Source organism: Crocodylus porosus, unplaced genomic scaffold, assembly GCF_001723895.1.
Source record: "Crocodylus porosus isolate Cpor-Errol unplaced genomic scaffold, CroPor_comp1, whole genome shotgun sequence".
In the NCBI taxonomy this organism is placed as follows: domain Eukaryota; kingdom Metazoa; phylum Chordata; order Crocodylia; family Crocodylidae; genus Crocodylus; species Crocodylus porosus.
In genome coordinates, this window is record NW_017728886.1 from 91,175,605 (window position 1) to 91,196,159 (window position 20,555).

The window sequence follows — 20,555 nt, forward strand, 5'->3', positions numbered from 1 at the left end:
GGGGGCTGTTGAAGCCCCTTATACCAAGAGACTGTATCATAAGAAAATATGAACCAACTGGGGGGGTTTTTCATAGTGGCACAATAAATAGTTTTCAAACCACCGTAAAATCGTAGGTTTTGGCAAGATATATATATTTTTAGCATTGTTAAAAATTGTACAATTTAAGCATTACCTTATTTTTAGAGCGATCAATATGGCTCCAGAATGGAAATTTTAATGCCAGATTTTATCCTAAGTGTTTAAATAGGCCTTTCATGACTCCATTGAAAAATAAATTTATATTGAAAACAGCAAGTGATCTTTAACTACAGCACTGTAAATACAACACTGAGCTAAGGTTACAGACAGAACAATAATCCATCTCATAGAACAAAGCTTGTCAAGCAAGGGGAATGAAATATTATAACATAACCTAATTTATTATTGCTTTTTCATCCATCTTGTCATATTTCCAGAATGTCAAAGTTCAATCCTTGATATTTAATCATTTACCAAATTTTATTCAATGTAAGAACTGGGATCCATTACATAACTGTGGTATCAACAAGATCCATGCTTTTTCTTTGATATTAGGTCAATCCTGTATTGTTTGGAGAATTGAAAAAAAACATAAAACTTTGCCTGGTTTCCTCTGTGAGTAATTTTCAGAAGAATGCCCCCAAAGCAATATTTTTTTTATTTCTACTTGATCTTAGAATATACCAAACAATAAGAATATGTTGGTTATTTCAGACAAAAGAAATCCTGTTTTAAAGCACAAGAGCTGAATATCTTTAGTAACATCTCCCATCTTAAATTATTACCCTATGTTCTTGCATACAACATTACACCTTGTTTTTGAAAGGCAGGATAAAAAAAAATTACTTTCTTTGAAAATACTGGTAAGTAACTGGATGTTTCCAGATTTTCATGACTGTTTATTTATCTAAATAAAACACTACTGTTTATGTTTTATTGATTGTTGCCTCAGATCTGCAGTACTATATTCTGGGAGGCAGGCAAACATGGCAAAATAACAATTGTGTTCAATAATTTGAATAAATTAATTTTGCCCACCGATAGCCCCTTTCATCTGAAAACCTCAAAGTGCTTTACAAAGGGAAGTATTATCATTTCCTTATTATTCATGGGGGAAATGAGGAACAGAGAAACAAAGTGATTTTTTGGAGATAACAAGAGATATCATGCATAGGAGACTGAGTAAAGAACCTAGGTTTCCTAATAATCAGATCCCTCCTCTGTTGTTAGTTAATCAACACTCTTCAGGAACAGACAGAAGTGCAGCTCCCTGGTCTAACTCAAGGTGCTTTACAGAAAGTGCAATGAGTTAGACGGATCCTCCTGACTCACAGATGTGGGAGGAAGGGGAATCTTACTCCAATTTGGAGCAAATCCAAGGAGAAAGGCTGTGTCTCTGCAGCCTTTTCCCCTAGCCCTGCCCCACCCCTGGACTCTGGTGTTGTCTCAGGATGGGAGGTGAAGAGGAGGGAGGTCCATTCTGGGGCTTCCCCAGCATGTGCTGGGGGGGGGGGCAGGGTGTACCCCCACCCCCGCACCCGCACCCCAAGCACGGCTGGGCAAACACCAAAACAGACCTCTCTCCCCTACTTTCTCTTCCTCCCATCCTGACACAGTACTGGGGGTTGGGCTGTGCTGCACACACAAGTTAATGAAGGCGTTCTGTGCCTTCATTTGAACCCTCATACAATGAGAGTTAATTTGTCACGCGATTAGAGCACTCTGCAGCCATGCTGTTCTCTTAGGGCATGGCTTTAGAGTGCTTTCAAGGGGCTGATTGCATGACAAATGTAATTTCTGTCTGTGCTTTGCCTGCCTTCCCGTTCAATATAAGTCTGGCGTAAGGCTCAAACTCATGCCTCTGGAACTGTAGCAAGATGCCTTTGCACTCTCTACCACAACACACCTAATTAAATCTACAAAGGAGTTTATAACAAATTAAAATCTAAATAGCCACAAGATATTTGGACTTAAAAGCTCAACCACAGTGTCTCCATTAAGGCTGATCTACCAGTCAATACACATCATTGATGTACACATCACTGATGAACCCAAATTCACATTATTAAAATATATATGATTGAGGTGAATGGCCTAGTACTTTAGTGCCCAACTCATCCAGCTCCAGAGGCCGGATGAGTGGTATGGGGTCAGTGTGTAGGACCAATCCAGCACATGGAGCTGCATCATCTGAGGCTTCCCATATTTGACAGCAGGATTAGACATTTGGCATTTGCCATTTGGCATTAGATATTTGGCAGCAGGATAAATAGCAGTAATATTAATCGCTGTCTCCAGGAGCCATGCCATAACACTGCCACTGTTCCCCGACGATATCTTGGTTACCCTGGACTAGCAGAAAGGGACTGAATTAGGGCTGAAGACAACTAGGTTCTATTTTGGGCTCTGTCACTGATTTGCTTCTGCAGTCTTAAGCAAGTGATTTCACTCCCCTATTTCTCAGTTCTTCCACCTGTAAAACTTGGATAGTTATAGTTTTCTTTAAAAGTGCTTTGAGATGGATAGAAGAACAGTAAGTATTATGTTATAATTCAGTTTTTACTTTGTGAACTGGATCGTGTGGATAGTACCTCATATATTTTGGGAGCTATTGGAATTCTGGGAATCAATGCAAAAATAAACCCCTCTGTTTGAGTCATGGAAAGATGGGTTTGATTCATAATTTTTTAATCCATTAATTGCTTTAACTAACGTGTTGTAGGGCACCAAAAGGGTTTTTTTTTCCCCCACTTAACAAAAGGAAGATAATAAGAGCATGAGAGACTTCAGCTAGAAATCTTAAAGCCATTTAGTTAAATACCTGTTGCAAAAGGTTACTATATTGCTTTCCTCTTCCTTCAATGGGAAGTGTTACATTATTTAGCTGAAGTTAAGATTTGGTTACATTAATCACAGCCGCAATTCTTATTCAGTGAATTAAGTGCTATTTTTCTATTGCTGAACTGCTTGCATACAGATCAAACTTTCCATATGTTTACTTTACTGTTTGTAATTGTTCAATGAATAGTTCAAAATACAATTTTAATCTGTGGATTATTTGAAAATAGCTTGTAGTGAGTGCTCATTTGATCATTCAACATTTAGTAGGCACCATACCTGGTTCCCTGAGCATGCTCATCCATCACACATTTATATCAGAGTAATCTGACTTTAACCTGGAATAAAGATGGAGCATACACACAATGTGCAGTTTTATATATGTGAAAGTAACTCCACTTCAGAGTGAAGTTATCCCTTGGCAAATGAAGAGTGACTCTGCACCAGTGCAAGTTATACAGGCATGTTCATCATGGTTGCCTCCACACAAGCAGAGGCATGTGTTTGCAGCAGCACAAATTTGTGCTGCTACTTTGTGCTGCAGTGCACACCCCTGCCCATGCACTTTGCAGCGGGATACATTGTCCCACTGTTCCATGTGCTGCAGAGGGGACTGGCTGGGACACAAGGTGCCTCAGTGCAGGGCTAGCTGGCAGGAAATCTCAGAAGCAAATTTGGCCCCAGAGCTGCAAATTAGTAGTGCTATGCATGGCTTAATGTGCAGGGCGTGCAGTTTGTGGTGCTACAAATCGCATGTGCTTGCACATCTGGATCTGGCCCATGTGTCCAGAGCTCTAATCAGTTCCAGCCCAGGATGGCAAGGCACTGTAATAATGCTGAGGACAGCTACCTCGGGAGAGCTGGTCATATGTCTGCTGCATACACTGGTGTAATTTTATGCCAGGGTAAATATGCCATGTGTTTACATGCTATGTCAAACCACACTGCCTCTGTTCTGGATTGACCTTCACATAATGCCCCAACTTCTGCCTGAAACAGATTCCTTTCATTCATTACTGCATTTTCATTTCTTAATTAACCAAGTCTTAGCTCTAGGTCTGATACTTGTTTTCCTTAAATGCTACATTTAGAAGAAACATTGTTGGAGCATCCATTTACAATAAATGAACAACAATGAATGAGAACAGTGAATGAATATGAAGATGGTTAAGCCTTGGACCAGGTTATTTAGAGAAGTTGTAGAAACTCCATCCCTGAAAATTTTCAAGAGAAGGTTAGACAGACAAGTGACTGTCTGTCTGCCTGGGATGGTTTAGTAAGGGAGAGCTTGCCTTGAGCAGAGGGCTGGATTAGATGACCTCATGATATCATCATCAATTTTCCTATTATCAGTTGTTGTTCAGGATTTCAGTTCCTTTCTCTGATCACCTAACTTGTCTCTTGTTTCTTCAATTCGAACTCAGGTTTGTTGTCCTCACATTTAAGATCTTCAGCTAACGACTTGTCTGTTCTTTTTTCTTATTGCATTACCCTTCTCCTCCACTCTACCAGCAACACCAGCCATTCTGTCTACTTGCTGGTGTCTCACATCTCTCCCCAAACCACCTTTTATGTGGCTCCTTACACATGGAACACTCTACTTGAAAAGGCCCACAAGGTCACAATCCTCTCTTTTTTTAAGACCTGCCTCTGAAGTGAAGCTTATAAAAAAAAAAAACACCACTGCTTAATCGCAGGTAGGTGGAGGGCATTGTGGGTGTAGTTGGCAATTTCTTTATCCATAAAGATAAGGACTGCAAACATATTAAAATAGAATTGATTGTATCTATCTCCTGTTCCTCTTCATATGTCACTTGTCTTCTTAGACTGTGAGCTCTTCAGGAAAGAACTGTGTCTTTGTAAGCATCCCTGCAGCATTTAATGGAGCTCTGATTTTTACTGGAGTCTCCAGATACTACAGCAAGATAGATAAAAAAAATAAAAATAATGGTTATTTCCTTACTCATACCTGGTAGTACATTACTGCTTATATGGTTTTGCCTCACTTATTCATACTGACTTCAATATACTACAAAATACTACAAGGTATAGGTTTCCCAATCTGACCCAATGAAATATTTCTGAATTTATTTTCCTCACTCATCAATCATCTTCAGCTCATGGCCAATATTAAATCAAAAGTACTATTGCATCAATGTATCTGAGGCACAGATCTTGATTATAGACTTACAATATACTCAGACCATGAGAAAATTTTCACATAAAATCAGAGAAAGGTTTTCTTCTATGTTCTTCTTCATGCCGTGTTTCACTACAACATATTGGGGGAAGGTGTGAAAGGTCTATGCTTTTACCAGTGTTTGGAAGATACCGCGTAATAATTAAATCATAAAGTAAGAAAATGTACACAGGTATTCCCACCCATGTTCCTCCAGCAAAGTTAGAAGTGCAACAGAAATTTTACAATGCACTAGGTCAGTGGTTCTCAATCTTTTTAGACTCAACACACCCTGGATAGATGTGAGGTACCCCTTGGAAAATTCCAGCTCTTAGTTTTCACTCTTCTATGCCTACAGAAAAATAATAGAGCAGTTTTTCTGTTGCGAAGAACTCAAAAAGACCACAACTATGGATTTCTATTTGAAACCTCTGGGTTTATCTTGTGAATCTTGTTTGTAAACTTAAAAACACTAACATAGTGTGGCACTTCAAGGCACACTTGAAAGAAACCTGTGGCACCTTCATTGAGACTAGGACTAGTACATGCATGATATAATTGAATATGCAAATGTTATACTCTTCTGAGGTTCTCATGTGTTCACCATTTCTTGATGGGTTTAACCAGCATGTCACAAACATATTAATATGTGGCCATTTATAAATATCATCTGCTTTGCCTCCCAGAAAAAGAGTGGGTCAAAGAAATGTCACCTGCCTTTTCACATATATTCCTGTTAAGCCGGCTAATTGAATAAACATTCATTTAACATTTGCTCCTATTTCACTAATGCAGCAGGAGAATGAGAAGAATTCCCCCCCCCCCCCCCGCCTTTCTTCTGGAGTGCTACTGGCCGTTATCACAGTGACTAATGTGCTGTATATGGCCATTATAGTCTTCAACTCTGAAATTACACCCAGGATGAACGATAGGGTCTGCCTGTATGCTGATTGGAGTTGGATGATGATTGATTAGAAGAAAGTGGGACTACGTAGCCATGCAAAAAACGCTGCACTAAGCCACAAGCTTAAACACTAAAGAACCTTTCACCAGTGGCTTCACAGCTATTAGATGTTTTCATATTAACAACATTTCTCACATCCAGGTTTGTGCATTTTATCTTTATTCTTTCAAATCCTGAAATTGCTTGGATAAGAGGGGTTTTTTTTATATATATACATTTCTAAGAGCAGCCTGAACTTTTAGGGGAAATTGAAGAGGCTTTGTGTCAAGTACAGCTAAATCCAGCCTTTCTATATCAAACCCCTGCTAGAAAATTACTGTGCAGATGATAAGGCTGAAAGATATAATAAAAAGTGACTCTACTCAATTTACACTGCAATATTGGTATGACTGAATATTTTTCATTCAGGTGACTGATAAAATCGCTAAACTGTATTGCAGATAAATAAAGGAGGCTTCTGTCAAGAATAAACACCATTAATCATGAAGTCTCACCCTCTGAGTGGCTGTGCTATGCATCTGCACAAATGCACCATCACAAGTGGCATGTGACCTGGTGCTAGCTTGCTTTCCCCAGTTCTCTAGTGACGTTGTCTTTTTAGAGAAACTTTTATTTCCCCAATTTATTTATGACATTTGAATGTGTGACCTTGTCCACTAAATTTTACAAGCAATTTGCAATTAGACTTCAATGTTCTAATGCTTAGCTAATATCGACGTCCTGGGACAGATTCAGATCTTGGCTGTATTGGAGTAAATTTGGTGTTATAGTGGATTTGCACCCAATTACACTAGAGTAAATAAGGTTCTAACGACTTGAGAACTCAAACATGGAGTAGACTTTTGTCCTCTCCCTCCTTAAACCTCCCAAATTCTAAGTATGCAGTAATCTATTTTCTGCTAGTTTGCATGACTGTGATTCACTGTTTCCAAAGAGAACACAATGATCTTTTTTGAACATCTAATTATGAAATGTCTTAATAAGGCAAATTTACCAAATAACAGTGTTAACGGCTTTTCTTTCAAAGGATCATTTACATGATAAAATTGGATGTGTGCTTAAGATATCAAATCCCTGTCCTGCATGATCATATGAAAAGGAAAATCAGACAACTCAGTAACCTTTCTGTAACCTGTTTCAGAGCAAGTGATGATTCAGTAGTCGCCATATTATTAAACTGGAATGAAGAAGTGCCCTACACACTAATGAGGTTAAAAAATGTAGTTAGGTCTTCATGTTAAAGGCACTTAGCAAGCAGCTTGCTTGGCAAAGACCAACTGCGTGTTGGAGTTGAGGACTAATCACACGGGCAGGAATCAAATCGACTGGAAGAATTAGGAGACTTGCGGCCCCGAGGAATGTAATTCATGCAGAAAAGCAGTTGTCAGAGCGAAGCCAGGGAACCGCGTGGGAAGAAAGCAAAATAAACAGCTCAACAAAGAAAACAAAGACACTCCAATAGTGGCTTTTCTAATGCTTGAGTACACTGAAACTTCAGTTGATGCAGATGACAAAAACCTCATCAAAGAAGACCCCTTTACAAGCAAATACACCAGTGAATGGTGTGCCAGTTCAAAAACACTCAGAAAATGCCTCAAGGTATTTAAAAAAACAACCTTGAAGTTTTCTATATACAGAAAGAAAAAGGAAGAAAAAAACCCACAACAGCTAGGCATTGCGATGCTAGGAGAAGAGTTGGGAGTGATTTCTATAATTACTTATGATTTATCGTTCTGCCGTGCATAGATCACAGACAGTCTTATGCACAGAACAGGAGGCAGACTGAATACAAACAGCCACTCCCGCCTCTGTGCACCCTTACTCATTTGAAGAGAAAATGCATGGCTATTCTGAGTCCAGCAGCTTGAGGACCCGCTGCCAGTATCAAACAAGGTGATTGCTCTGCTGAAGGAAGGAGATCAGAATTTGATTCTTAACCTAGGCAAAACTGCCAGTGTGTTTATGGAAAGTTTTGCCTGTGATGGGGCTTCAGGACTGAGCTGTAAAAGGAAAACCTAACTTCAAAATCAGGTTTTGAAAATACCATTTGCACACATGTAAATTTTCTTTTCAAATGCTATTTTAAACGAATGTGGTGTTTCCTCCATATCATGTGCAACTCATTTTGATGTTTCAAAACTTCTAGAGTACTTGGCTTCTTACTAAAATCTTTCAGAAAGCATCCTTCTCCCCAGTTCATTTATCAGTGCTGATTTTTATAAGCCAGCTATATATTAGACTTGAGAATGCTGTGCTTATTATTATTTCAACAAGTTTGAGTTTCTTTTCTTCCGTTACCTATTTCCACTAAGGTTATAGAGAAGGCATTCTTTCTTCTAGCGGACTGCCTGAAAAGGCTCTCACATTACCTGAAATGAACATAGTCCTCAATGTCTGCTTTGTGATGCTGAGTAACATTTTCTTTTTTCTATTTAAAAAAATACTTTCATTTAAAGCACCTAAAATAAGTCACATCCACAAGACTAAGCAACAGGGATTTTTGTTTTAATTCAAATTTTACATGCCATAATGGGCACTGGAGATACTCAAAAGAAAAAAAAAAGACACCTAGAAGCATTCAAAAGTTAAATTCAGTTACTAAAATACTAACATTATTTATCTTAAATTTGCTACTGGAATGTTTTAGTAGTAAAAAGAAAATTTTACTAGAATTTTAATATTAAGGGACCACAATCCTGGCAGGAAAGGTGAGCTTAGGTCTCAGCGTTGTTTTATTTTTTTTAGTTCAATACTGGATTTGCTTCTCTTCACTTCATTGGAACCAGTAGACAGCCCAAACTTAATATTTACTATAATGCAAACTAGTGGCTATGTTAAATACAGAAAGGTTCCAAACTACAAATTCTCATACTAAGTCACAGACAAATTTAAGAATATGTATATATATGTATATAAATTATTTGCTTAACAAGGCTCAGGAGCCTAACCATGATTGACAATCCTGGGAATGTAAGCTGTTTGTGGGAGCGTGCTTTACTTTCAGCACTTCTGGTGCATTTATGGTTTCTGGTTTAGTAGGAGCTGCTGCATAGATATGATAGGTTGTTACTAAAATTGAATGGGCAGGGTTGCTCTCCTTCCACAAACAGAGTCTATTTGGGAAGCTACAGGCAAATGTGTCCCATCTCTCCAGAGGAAATCTGTGATGATAACAATGAGAATGCAGGAAACGGTTATTTTGTAGATCAACAGAATAGGGTCTAGTGACTCTACATGTGTTCAAAACAGCCAATTAAAGACTATCTTCATTAAAGTGAACTTGGGGGGGAAATCTACAAATAACCATTTCCTACTTTCTCACAGGTTATTACTTCATTCAGCCACCATTCATCCACTATTTTTTGTTTTTGTTTTTTGCAATATAGTCCCAAATTTCACACCTAATACTTGCTTTCCTTTGATTCTCTTCCTATTCCCGCATAAACTGTGTGTAAGATCCATTTCTGGATCTGCAGACTTAACCCCAGACAGATATATACCAAAGACATTGTAGCAGAACAACCCAGTTCCTGAGATCTACTGATTTGGAGCACAGCCTAAATGAAACAGAAAATAGCTGACCAAGGCACATGGATACTGTAAGATCAGAATTCTGACTCAGAATATGCATGGAGGACTCAAATGTCAAAGCCTACACTATGCTCCCTGAAAAAACAAGCAAATATGTTCCTATCACTCTGCTTCTGTGCAGACCTGAGCCACGCAGCAAACAGCAGGTAAAAAACTCTACATGCATCTAAAACCAATAAATAAAGAGATGTATGCTTAACAAATATATTATGTATGTAGAGCTGTTTGTGTGTGTTTATAAATCTAGACGTTAGTCCTCATTTACACCTTATCTTTCTTGAGGAAAAGTTCGAACTGAACTCAATTTGTGTTCCAAGGCTACAGGAAATGACATGTCTTTTGGAAAGGAGCTGGGGGGGAGTGGACTATTGTAAGTGGCAAAAGGCTATGATAGAATGTAATGGAGGAAGATGCTCCCTGTTTTTTCACAGCAGATATTGCCTTCACTTGCATTTCCACCACTTTATACTTAGCCTTATTTCAGGATAGATTTTTCAGTTCACAGCATAGCAATCTTACTAGTACGATTAAAAAAAATAAATAAAGCCGAGACTGTATGTTTCAGTTCTCTTTGAAGCAAGACTTAACATGAGTGGAAGCATTGTACTGCAAAAAAAAAAAGTCTGTCACAGTCCAGTACCTCACAGGCCACTGCAACAGGTTTGACAGCAGCCTCTATAGAGTTGGCTTGCTTTCGGTTCACTGAACGTGAATACCACAGTCAATATCTGCTCACTCAACTAATACTGCTGACTACAGCACAAAGAACACAGGAATTCTGTCCAAGAAGCCACAGGCTCAGAGCCTCTGAATATGCACTATATTTAGAGCCTGCATTCTTTGCAGTTGATAACCAAATGAGATATTAGATACTTCAAACAGCATAAATATAGTATTGTGGTTATCCTACATATTTTGCTATATGCTATATGGCAGTAATTATCCACTGATGGAAAATTTTCCCATTGTATTTTGTGGAAATACTTTTTTACGCTAATTTCCTCCTTCACCTTCCAGCTTTTTAGAATCCTGGGACCCAAATCTGATGTCCGCTATATTTGTATGTGTTTGGGGTAGCTTAGAAGTCCATGACAGATTCAGAGAAAACCATCTAACTTGTACAAAGATACAGACATATGCACATCCAAGTACACACACAGCACTCAAAGCACTCAAGGTAATTCCTCATTGCTCCAGTTATGACATTAGAAGTTGCTTATTTTGTTTCCAATATATCCTCATTCAGACTCGTTTGCATGCCTGTCTTGGGAACTGCATCTTATTGGTTGCCTGAGCTTCTACCTAAAAACAAACTGCCCTGATGAGGTAATGCAGCTAAGTGGCAGTGTTGTCCAAAGGTAAGACTGCCATCTTCACAGAAAATGTTGATAAACATAGAAGGAGCTTCTGGTAAAAAAAAAAATATTTTGGATTGTTTTATTATATTCATTTAATTTGTATAGCAAACTAGGAGTCTCTGCTAATCTGCTCTTGGGTCTAGTCCAGACAACAGAGTCTTTGTGGCAGGGCTGGCCAAGTAGGATCGCATCCTACAACTATTGACAGCAAAGGTTTTTCCCTTACTTTCTCCACTTTATACCCATTCTCTGGCAGCGCTATTACAAAGCCACTGCAATCCTAGAGTCTAACTGCACTGCTTAGCAAATGAGACATCAAAGAAGGTATCCCTCCATCCCACACACCTTAAAGTAGGGATGGAGGGAAACCAGCCCAAAATGTGACAGAAAGGCAGGAAAACAAAAGAAAAGATCTGCTGAGGGGCAGACTTTACAGCAGTTCCAGTCCCGGTGATTTTTGGTTTTCAGTTTTATGTCATAAATAAATAAATAAATAAAGCAAGCAAGCAAACAACTGAAAAATTTGGAGACACTTTTTATCATGATTTTCTGGGGGAAAAAAATATCACATTTTTTTTAACAGGTCTTACTTATATTTATTTATTTATTTAAAACAGTAGAAAATCCAGTAGCCTAATTAAAGTGAATTTGGGTTTAGAACTCTATTTAATCTAGGATTTGTTTCCTAAGAAAATGAAATGTTCAGATAAGCTTGTCCTTTTTCAATGGCCCCTGTAAATGTGGTTGCATTATCTAGCACAAATGAGGCGCATCTTTGGGAACAGAAATGAGTGAGCAGAATTTTTTAGCTATGGCTAAAGTTACAAAAAACATTTAATTCAACATAAGTTGAAAAAAACAGCTGTATTTAAAATACTTACCCAACTGCAGGCGGGGAGAGTAATGCGAGCACTGAAATGTGTCTCTCTCACACCACTGTCTTGTTACAAGGGAAGTAAAAATCCCTCAAAACCTCGACTCAAATCTGCACTACCAAACATAGATGGAATAATCTGCTTTTCCAAAGTTTCCATAGGCTTTTAGATTCTCTTTAAAGAAGTGATCTGTTTTTGAGCCTATTCTGCAGGTGTGCCTGCAAATGAGGATTTATGATCTGTAACTTTAGGGGAACTGCATTACTAAACACATAACTATAACTACATAAAACACTGATTCACTATTGTAAATGATGCAACACTACATTGAAATGGGAGACCACAGCTTCAGTCTAGACTCAGGCTTCCTCTCTCCTGATTTGTAAAGGCCAGGCACTAGAAAAAAATCTATCTCCCGAGTCCCTATATGTAGGATGTAGTCCTTGTTACTCTGTGTTACAACTGCTAGCAATTGACTTAACTGATTACTGACCTTCCATTCCTCTAATCAACAAAACTAAATATGTGGATTGCTTACATCAGGACTGTACAACTAGCAGCTGGCAAGCTGCAAGCCGCCCACCAGGGGTTAATGTGTGGCCCAGCTGCCACTCCACCCATTGCTCCAGGTTCCCTTCCCTCCTCCACCTTATGGTTCCTGTCCTTGCTTCTGATAGCAGGGCAGGGAGGGGGCCACTGCTAGCAAGTTGGGGGAGGGAGCTGAGCTGCAAGCACCACGTTCTCAGCAAAGAGGAGAGCCAGCCTACCTGTGTTGCTTGGTGCAGGTGGGCTACTTGTGTAACGTGTGCTGCTTGGAGGAAGCCAGGCTGCCCATGCAGCAGGGTGGGCTGCCCTCATGATACATGCAGCTAGGAGGGCACCTGTCTGCATGGTGGAGGGGAAGGGGAAGAACTGAGGTGCATGTGGGTTTACAGCTGGGCTGCATATGGGGGAAATAAGGGCTGCACACTTGAGAAAGGGTGGACTCAGGGGAACAGCCCCAACAGCGTCTGGATCCTAAGTCTGTGGCCTGAACTGCATGCAGCCCCTGGATGCCCAGAATTTGGTCAGCCATGACTTACGTTCTCAGCCACTGTATCTGACAAACAGTTGATTCCTACTTCCCTCCAAGTAGTCCATCCATGGGACTCCTTTCTCCATGCTGCCTTTTCCCATCTTCTCTGGCTCTTCTTGACACCAGCCCACAGGCCCCAATCCCAAACACAAGCTTCTTTCTTACAGCTTTCCCTTGCTATAGACATATTCTTATGACTAGACACAGTACTTACTCCACTTCGAGAAAGAGACTTCTTTGACTGGTTCCCACGTAACGTAAGAACTGTCCCTTTTTACTGCAAAGGCTTTTGCAGATGGCATTTCAATGTCCCAGTTACAGTCACCCTTTGATAGCTCAGTTGCTACTCAGATTTCCTTCTTTTATGGCTCCTGAATGTCCCAGGAAAGCTATTCCAAGCTATGGAGCAGTTAACGCAACATTCACTAGACTGGGTGTGGCTTCCATTCCCATGACGGAAGGACACCCACCTCAAGGTAGAATCATCTATTTCTAAGCCATCCCAGATAAATTCTTGTCTAACCTGCACTTTAAACTTCTAATGACCAAGATTTTATTAAAACCTCTTTAGGTAATCTGTTCTAATACTTAATATCCTCACTGATAGAATGTTTTCCCTGATATATAACCTAAATCTCCCCTCTTGCAATTTTGTGCTGTTATTCCTTGTCCTGTACCATATTGATACATTCTCTTTATAACAACCTTTTTTCTATCTGAAAAGTGCTTTCAAATGCTACTTAGCCTTCTCTTCTCTAGACTAAATAATCCTAACACTTTCTACCTTTCCTCATATATCATGTTTTCAATATATCTGATCTTTGCTGGTCTCATCTGGACTTGTTCCAAGTTGTCCATATATCTGCTTAATGGTAGTGTCCAAAAATGGGACACAGCCTTACCAGACCTTTAATAAAGTGGAAGAATCAATTGTCATAACTTGCATGCAAGACTTGTTAATATATCCCAGTATGGTATTAGCCTTTTTCCCCCAACTATGCTGCACTGTTGACTAATTCAGCTTGTGATCCATTATAACCCCTAAATGCTTTCTGCAGCACTACAGCCTTCTCAGTCATTCCACATTTTGTATTTATACACTTGATTATTCCTTCCTAATTATGGTGCTTTAACACTTATCCCTATTGAATTTCATCCTGTTTATTTTAGACCATTTTCTCAATATATCAAGGTCATTTCAAATCTTATGCCTCTCCTCTAATGTGTCTACTTCCTCACTCAGCCTAGTATCATCTGCAAATGTAATAAGTAGAGGTGCACCGATATATCAGTCCAATATTGGATCAGCACCAATATAAAAAAAAATTGATTGCATAGAAAATCGTCTTAATATGGCCGATAATTTGGCCAATAAATACCCGTGCATGGTTGCAGCTGCAGCATAGCACGTAGGTGGTAAAGGGCAAAGCCCGGCAGTTTGAAGAGCTGAAGTCTGTTGTGGTGGAAGGGAAGGGGGGAGGGGAGGGGAAGGGCGTGCGGGGGCAGATCAAGGCTCCTGTGGTGAGGGAGGAAGTAGGGCAGGCTCTGCCCAGCCGTTGCGGGGCAGGGCATGGGACAGAACCACAGCTCATCCAGGGGGTGTGGGGCAGGGAGATGGCTCCCACCACTACGCACACCCTGGTGGGGGGTGTGCCCCCAGATCTGCCTGGTGAGAAGCAGGGTGGACTGCAGCTGTGGCCTGGGGCCAGGACTACGCTGGGCTCTTCCCGGCATGTGGGGTTGGGCCGGGTCTGCACTCAGGGTGGGCAGTGGCAGTGCTGAGAGGGGAGTTAAGGCGAAATCTGGGGTGACTGCAGGCCCCCCATAACCTCCTCTCAGTGCCACCATGACCTGCCCCAAGCACAGCCCCAGCCCAACCCCCTTCCCCCACCATGTACCCGGAAGAGCCCAGCGCAGCCCTCCCCCCATACCCTCCTAGGGTGTGTACAGTGGCAGGAGCCACCTCCCACCCTGCCCCACACCCTCCGGACAAGCCATGGCTCCATCCCATGCCCCACCCTGCCCCAGCTGAGCAACGCCTGCCCCACTCCTTCCCTCACCATGAGAGTCACAATCTGCCTCCCCACACCCCTTCCTCCCTCCCTTCCCCTTCAACCACAACAGACTAACCAGCTGCATGCAGCTCTCCTAGCTGCTCACTGTCTATTTGCTGTGCTGCAGCTGCGCGCATGCACGGGCATTTACTGGCCAAATTATTGGCCATATCAGTCAGGCCAATTGGCTATTGGTATCAGCCTCAAAAATCTCTATTGGTGCACCGCTAATAATAAGTGTAAATTCAGTTCCATCTTCCAAAGCCATTAATGAAGATACTAAAGAGACTGGACCTGGGACAGCCTCTTCTGCATTTCATACTCCTCATATATAGCTGTAATGACTATGCAAGACACAGAGTACTACTGAATCAGGCTGTTTGATTTGAAGTTGGGCCCAGTCCTGCAAGCTTTTGTATACACTTTCCAACCAAGAAGTAAAGTAACTGAATAGAAGCCAGTGAGGTTGGTTACATGCTCAGTGACTTTGTCACTTGCTACAACCTCCCATTGGACTCTTAAAACATAAATATTATCACTGTATATTCCTTCACGTACTTGGACTCATTCTCTTACATACTTAATGGATCAAATTCAGAAATGATGTATAAGGAGAGTGGAAGGCACAAACTCTACTTTGCTAAGTGGGTAAGGCTTTTAGGGTGTATTATTGCGATATTATTCTATATTCAGTCCTGAAACGTAAAAATCTTCTCGTCTTCTAGGGCAATTCCTGCAATGTAAACGTTATTAAAAACCCTTAATTCCTTTAAAAAATGAGATACCCTCATCTTGTATAGGGAGTAAAATTTTAAAGCAGCTGAGTTGGGGTTAATTACACTAACCTGTGTTTACTCCATCTTAGATAGCAAGGTTCTAAGCATTCCCGGATGGTGCAAAGTGTTGATAGTGATCTTTCGTGTTAAGGAAAACTATGCTCATCAATCTGACTTCCAACAAAGGTAGTCTACAGCCTCTTTACAATCTGATTTAAAGAAAAAAAATCCTTTTCATAATGGTAAGGGCAAGTCTGCTTCTAGTGGCAACTATGTTTGAATAACACTTGTTTCCAGCATGGTTCCAAATATAGTAAAAGTATGACCAACAGGCTGGTGACTGATAGGAGAAGGTGGATTTATATGAAGATGGATTGGCAAATTGGAAGGGTAAAAAAGCACTGCCAAATACAAAATAATTTGTTTTTAAAGAAATCATTCTGACAAACTCAAGAAAGAACAAAGCACATAAACAGAAAAAACTAAATACACAGATTTCTTGATATATTTTAATTCTTGTCTCTAAAGCATAAAATGATTTAGCTTTATAGTTCAATAAAAATTGTATCATTGTAGAAAGGAACTAAAATTAAGATTTATTCATCGAATTTAAGAAATGAGACAAAGATTTTAATAACACTATTTTAATGCTGTTTAAAGTTTTATTCATCTTCCTGCTAAGCCATAAATTGAAGATGTACTTCAGAAATCCTAGGAAAACTAAATCAGTCCTAACAAACAGGTTTTGGTAACACAAAGTGACATGTTTCAGTACATATTCATAAAGGCTGGGGGTTATTATCGGGCTGTAATTACAGTTGTTCTAACACCTAATAAGCCATGGTTGGAAAAACAAAGGCAGGTTAATTTGTGATTTCCTCTACTCATTCAGAGGCAAATTAAGTGTCAAACAGCTAATACAGAACATATTTCATTTTATGAGATTTTAATTTAATTCTGTACCATATCATTGATGCCTTAATGTAGGGTGGTTTATCTAAGAAGAGGAGCAATTTATAAACCTCTTTCAATTGGAATCTTTAATGATAGGATACAATAGCATAATTATAGCAGTGCCTCTTAGTCTTATTACACATAAGCATCTGTCAGCAATTCCATCATAAACATACAACCCTATTTTTAGGGGTGTATAACATAGAATATTTTTGGGATTTGCCTGTCATTCAAAAATGACATTATGGGGAGCCCAGGAGTTGACATACACTGACATTTGAAATTTCTGTATACTTTTCTTCTGATTGCATGATAACTAACTAATTCCAGGAAATCTTAAGCAGTTCTTAAGTTGTACATCTCAAAGATCTTTGCAAAGTTGAGTAAGCATCATTATCTCTATTTTGACAGATGAGTAATATATGCAGCAGAGAATAAGGGAATCTCAATAGACAAACAGTTTCCATAATTTCTATCCTATGCCCTATCTCCTAAAAACTGAAATAATTTTATGTTAGATTTTTTTTTTTTTAAGGTATTAGTACAGCTAACCAAGTAATGACCCCAAAAGAGCAATTAATGTCAGCTATACTAAAATCCTATATTCTTTAGTCTAGAGTTGTCCCAGAAACCATAACAGTTACAAGAGAGTGGTTGAAATATGTCATGCATACACTTTAGTGTTTATTTTTGAAAATGATAAAAACATGACAAACTTTAACACCTACAAAGCTGCTGCTGGAATGTGACAGATTTTTTAAATTGTCTAATTAGATTTTTACATTTAATTACAAAGTCATAATGGCACCAAAGATCTATTCTAGTTTATTTCATACCTGTGCAAGAATGGCAGAACCAAATGAATGGAAAACTCTAGTGAAGTTTGTGTAAAAATAAAGCAATAATATCAAGGGAATTTTAATTTTGAAGTTAAGGTTGACACTACAATATGTGCCTAAGACAACTGCCTGCAGCCACGTCACCACATGCTAAGATCTGTTGTCTCTTGTAATCGTATGTTGTCTCCTCAGATGAGAAACCTCTAGGGTGCAGCAGAAGTGGTGGTGTTTGTGAGTTAATAAGCGGCACAGTTCTTTCTGAGACACTCCTGATTCTACTGACCGTATGTAATGTAAGAAGGTGTATTATTACATTTCAGAGGAAACATGACGCTGAAATGCTGACCTCTTTTTGGTTGCTTGAGGAACTTGTGGTACTTTAGTCAGTACAGGTGCACAAGCTCCAAGTCCTCATCCTATTTCAAAGTGGATAACTGCCCAAAATTCCCACTTACCCCATTTGATCCCCAGCAATGGTAAAACATCTCTGCAATCTGTCCAAGAGCCTAATACACTTCAGCAACAGTTAACAGACTCTTCACAAGGGCTGGCCCTGCAATCTTTTGTTCAAGCAAACAACTGAGCCAGAATTTGGGGTTCTTTGGAATGACAGGTAGCAGTTAAATACAAAGTATTATTACATTGTGCTCACTTACACAACTATGTCCTGGAAGAAGCCAAAGACAAAACTCCTACTCACTTCAAAAAAGGGGCAGGATCATGTCCTGGGCCTCAAACCGCACACTGATTTTATAAAATAGCAGGAAGAGTCTAAAAATCTTTGGTTAGAATTTACCTTCATATGCACTGCAAAACCTAAAAGCAACAGGGTGAATGTGTATGATGCCTCCATCTTAATTCGAAATGCCCTCATCTTTGCATGGGAGGTTTAAATCAAAATCTTTATTCAAATGTATTTTATTGTGCATTTGGCTCTGTGCATTTCATGGACAGCACAGTGAAAATCTGAGGAATAAATAACAAGTTTCTGTACTCTCTCTTTCTATAAATACCCACTTTTCCTCTAATGCCCATGGAAGACTGCAACACAGATTTATTACTTACCTCCAGGCAAATTTGCTCTGAAATTACAATTCAGTAATAGGAGACTGATCCAAAAAACTGTTAGTAAAATATTGTGTGTGTACTTGGGCATGTAGTTAGGATTGTTAATATCAATTAATTCTGCTCACAGAGGAGGACTTGTTTTAAAACAACTTCATTTTTCTTCTGCATATATGTAATTACACAGCTGTAACTAATAGCCATAGCAAAGCAATCTGCCATCTAAACAACTAGCATTATTCTTCAAAGTATTACTTGTGCTTTTCTTCTTGTATTTTCTTGGTATGAGAGGTGATTATTAGATATGATTAAATATATATATCAAGCCTTTTAGCAAAGAAGTAAGCCCTTCTTATAGCTCCATTTTTTATGGTATGTGGCAGTTTTCTGGATATTACAACTGAAGATCATTGTTTTATTTTGTAATTCTGATATTTCTCTCTGCACAAAGAGTAAGATAATATTTATTTCTAAAGGGTCCTCCCGTGCTTTTTCTAATGCATGTTATCACTAGTATTCTTTTCTTTTATCTTTGTGTAAACCATGTGCTCTATCACATTTGCCATTTTGTTTGCGTGACATTCCCATCAATCAACTGATTGCCTGTGCACTCGTACAACAGATACTATGAAAATTTACCAAAAATTTCATTACACTTCATAGCAGTCACTGAGAAAAAGCTTTGACGTTACAGGAAATTTTAGCTATGAAGAATCCCAAGCTTAATCCAGACAAAATACATGTTTTGTCTAGTGGTATTTCACAGGGCTCGGTGCTTTTTAATTTAGTATTTATAGAATGACAGTACATAGAATAAATGTCAGCAAAATATATAGGTAACACTTGCCAGCTACCTATTATAACAGGCATTCCTAAGGCACCAGCCTGGTTTTGCTTCAGTGAACCCACGAACAGATAAACTCAATGCATTCCAAAAGTAAATCTTCCTCTTGAGCTAGACCTGCAAAGCTTTCCAGACACAGTTTTAAGCACCATAAAGATTCAAATACCTCTCTCTTGTTCTAGGCACCATGAGAAGAAGAGATGTGGAAAACATTAATACTTACACATGCAGAGGAGGAATGGGAGATGGTTCATAATGGTAACGCCCCTCATGATGTCTTGCATCAATTGGCACAGGAGGGTGGAATGCTGGGAAAAGGTGAGGCGGATCTGAAAAAATAAACAAACAAGGGTCTAAATCTGAATACATTTGTCATCTATTTTTGTGTATTGATAATGCATCTAAAATTACATACGACACGTAGCATGCCTTTGGGTCTAATTCTCCTCTCCCAATGCAAGCCTGCCATAAGTGAGAGGAGAGTTTGGCCCATACAATTTGCATTGATTGACATGAATATTTATTTATTTATTTGAATATTCTCTTTTTATAACTTAAATGGCAAATTACGTAAAGAAGCCTTTAATAAATAATTACAGTGCACATATGTGAAGTGGCAGATCAAAAGGATCATGAACTTTCATAAGCATTCCTGATTCTTTTTTATTAAAACAAGTGAAATTGTCAGAGAAAGAAAAGCCTAAATATAGAATACAAATAGCATACAGTAAAACAAAATTATTCAGTGGAATGCACTACTAAAACGGCAAGCACGCTAAGTAGTATCTGGAGTAAATTACACAATGACGTTAGAAGGAAAATGTGGTCGGTAGAGCCTGTGCTGGGAGAGACGCTGAGCTACACTGCACCACCAGGGAGCATCAGGAGGTATGTGCCTCAGGGCAAGGGGATTAATTCGATGCAGCCCTTGAAAAGGATCAGGCGTCCTTCTCCCATGTGGCTGGACACCTCTGCCGATTGACATGTAGGGGGAAAGAGCCATTGCTCTGATTCCTCCTCCTCCCTGTTTCCAGCTAGTTACTCCTGGGAAAGCCAAGTTTGCAGCTGCCACTGCACTTCCTATTACTTCCAGACAGCCTTGGTATGAGGTATGCAGGAGCA

The 20,555-nt window shown here is 39.4% G+C and overlaps 1 protein-coding gene across 8 annotated transcripts in view; it reads right to left on the reverse strand.

Annotated features, from left to right (window-relative positions):
- GLI3 (GLI family zinc finger 3) overlaps window positions 1-20,555 on the reverse strand; it is a 255,063-nt gene that overhangs the window by 86,319 nt on the left and 148,189 nt on the right. For 7 of the 8 annotated variants that reach the window (XM_019539113.1, XM_019539080.1, XM_019539103.1 and 4 more), the window contains one exon: window positions 19,657-19,762. In XM_019539113.1, the coding sequence (XP_019394658.1) occupies window positions 19,657-19,762 (106 nt within the window). Of the gene's footprint in view, window positions 1-3,345; window positions 3,351-19,656; window positions 19,763-20,555 lie in introns of those variants that run through there. The other variant, XM_019539138.1, reaches the window with a different exon arrangement.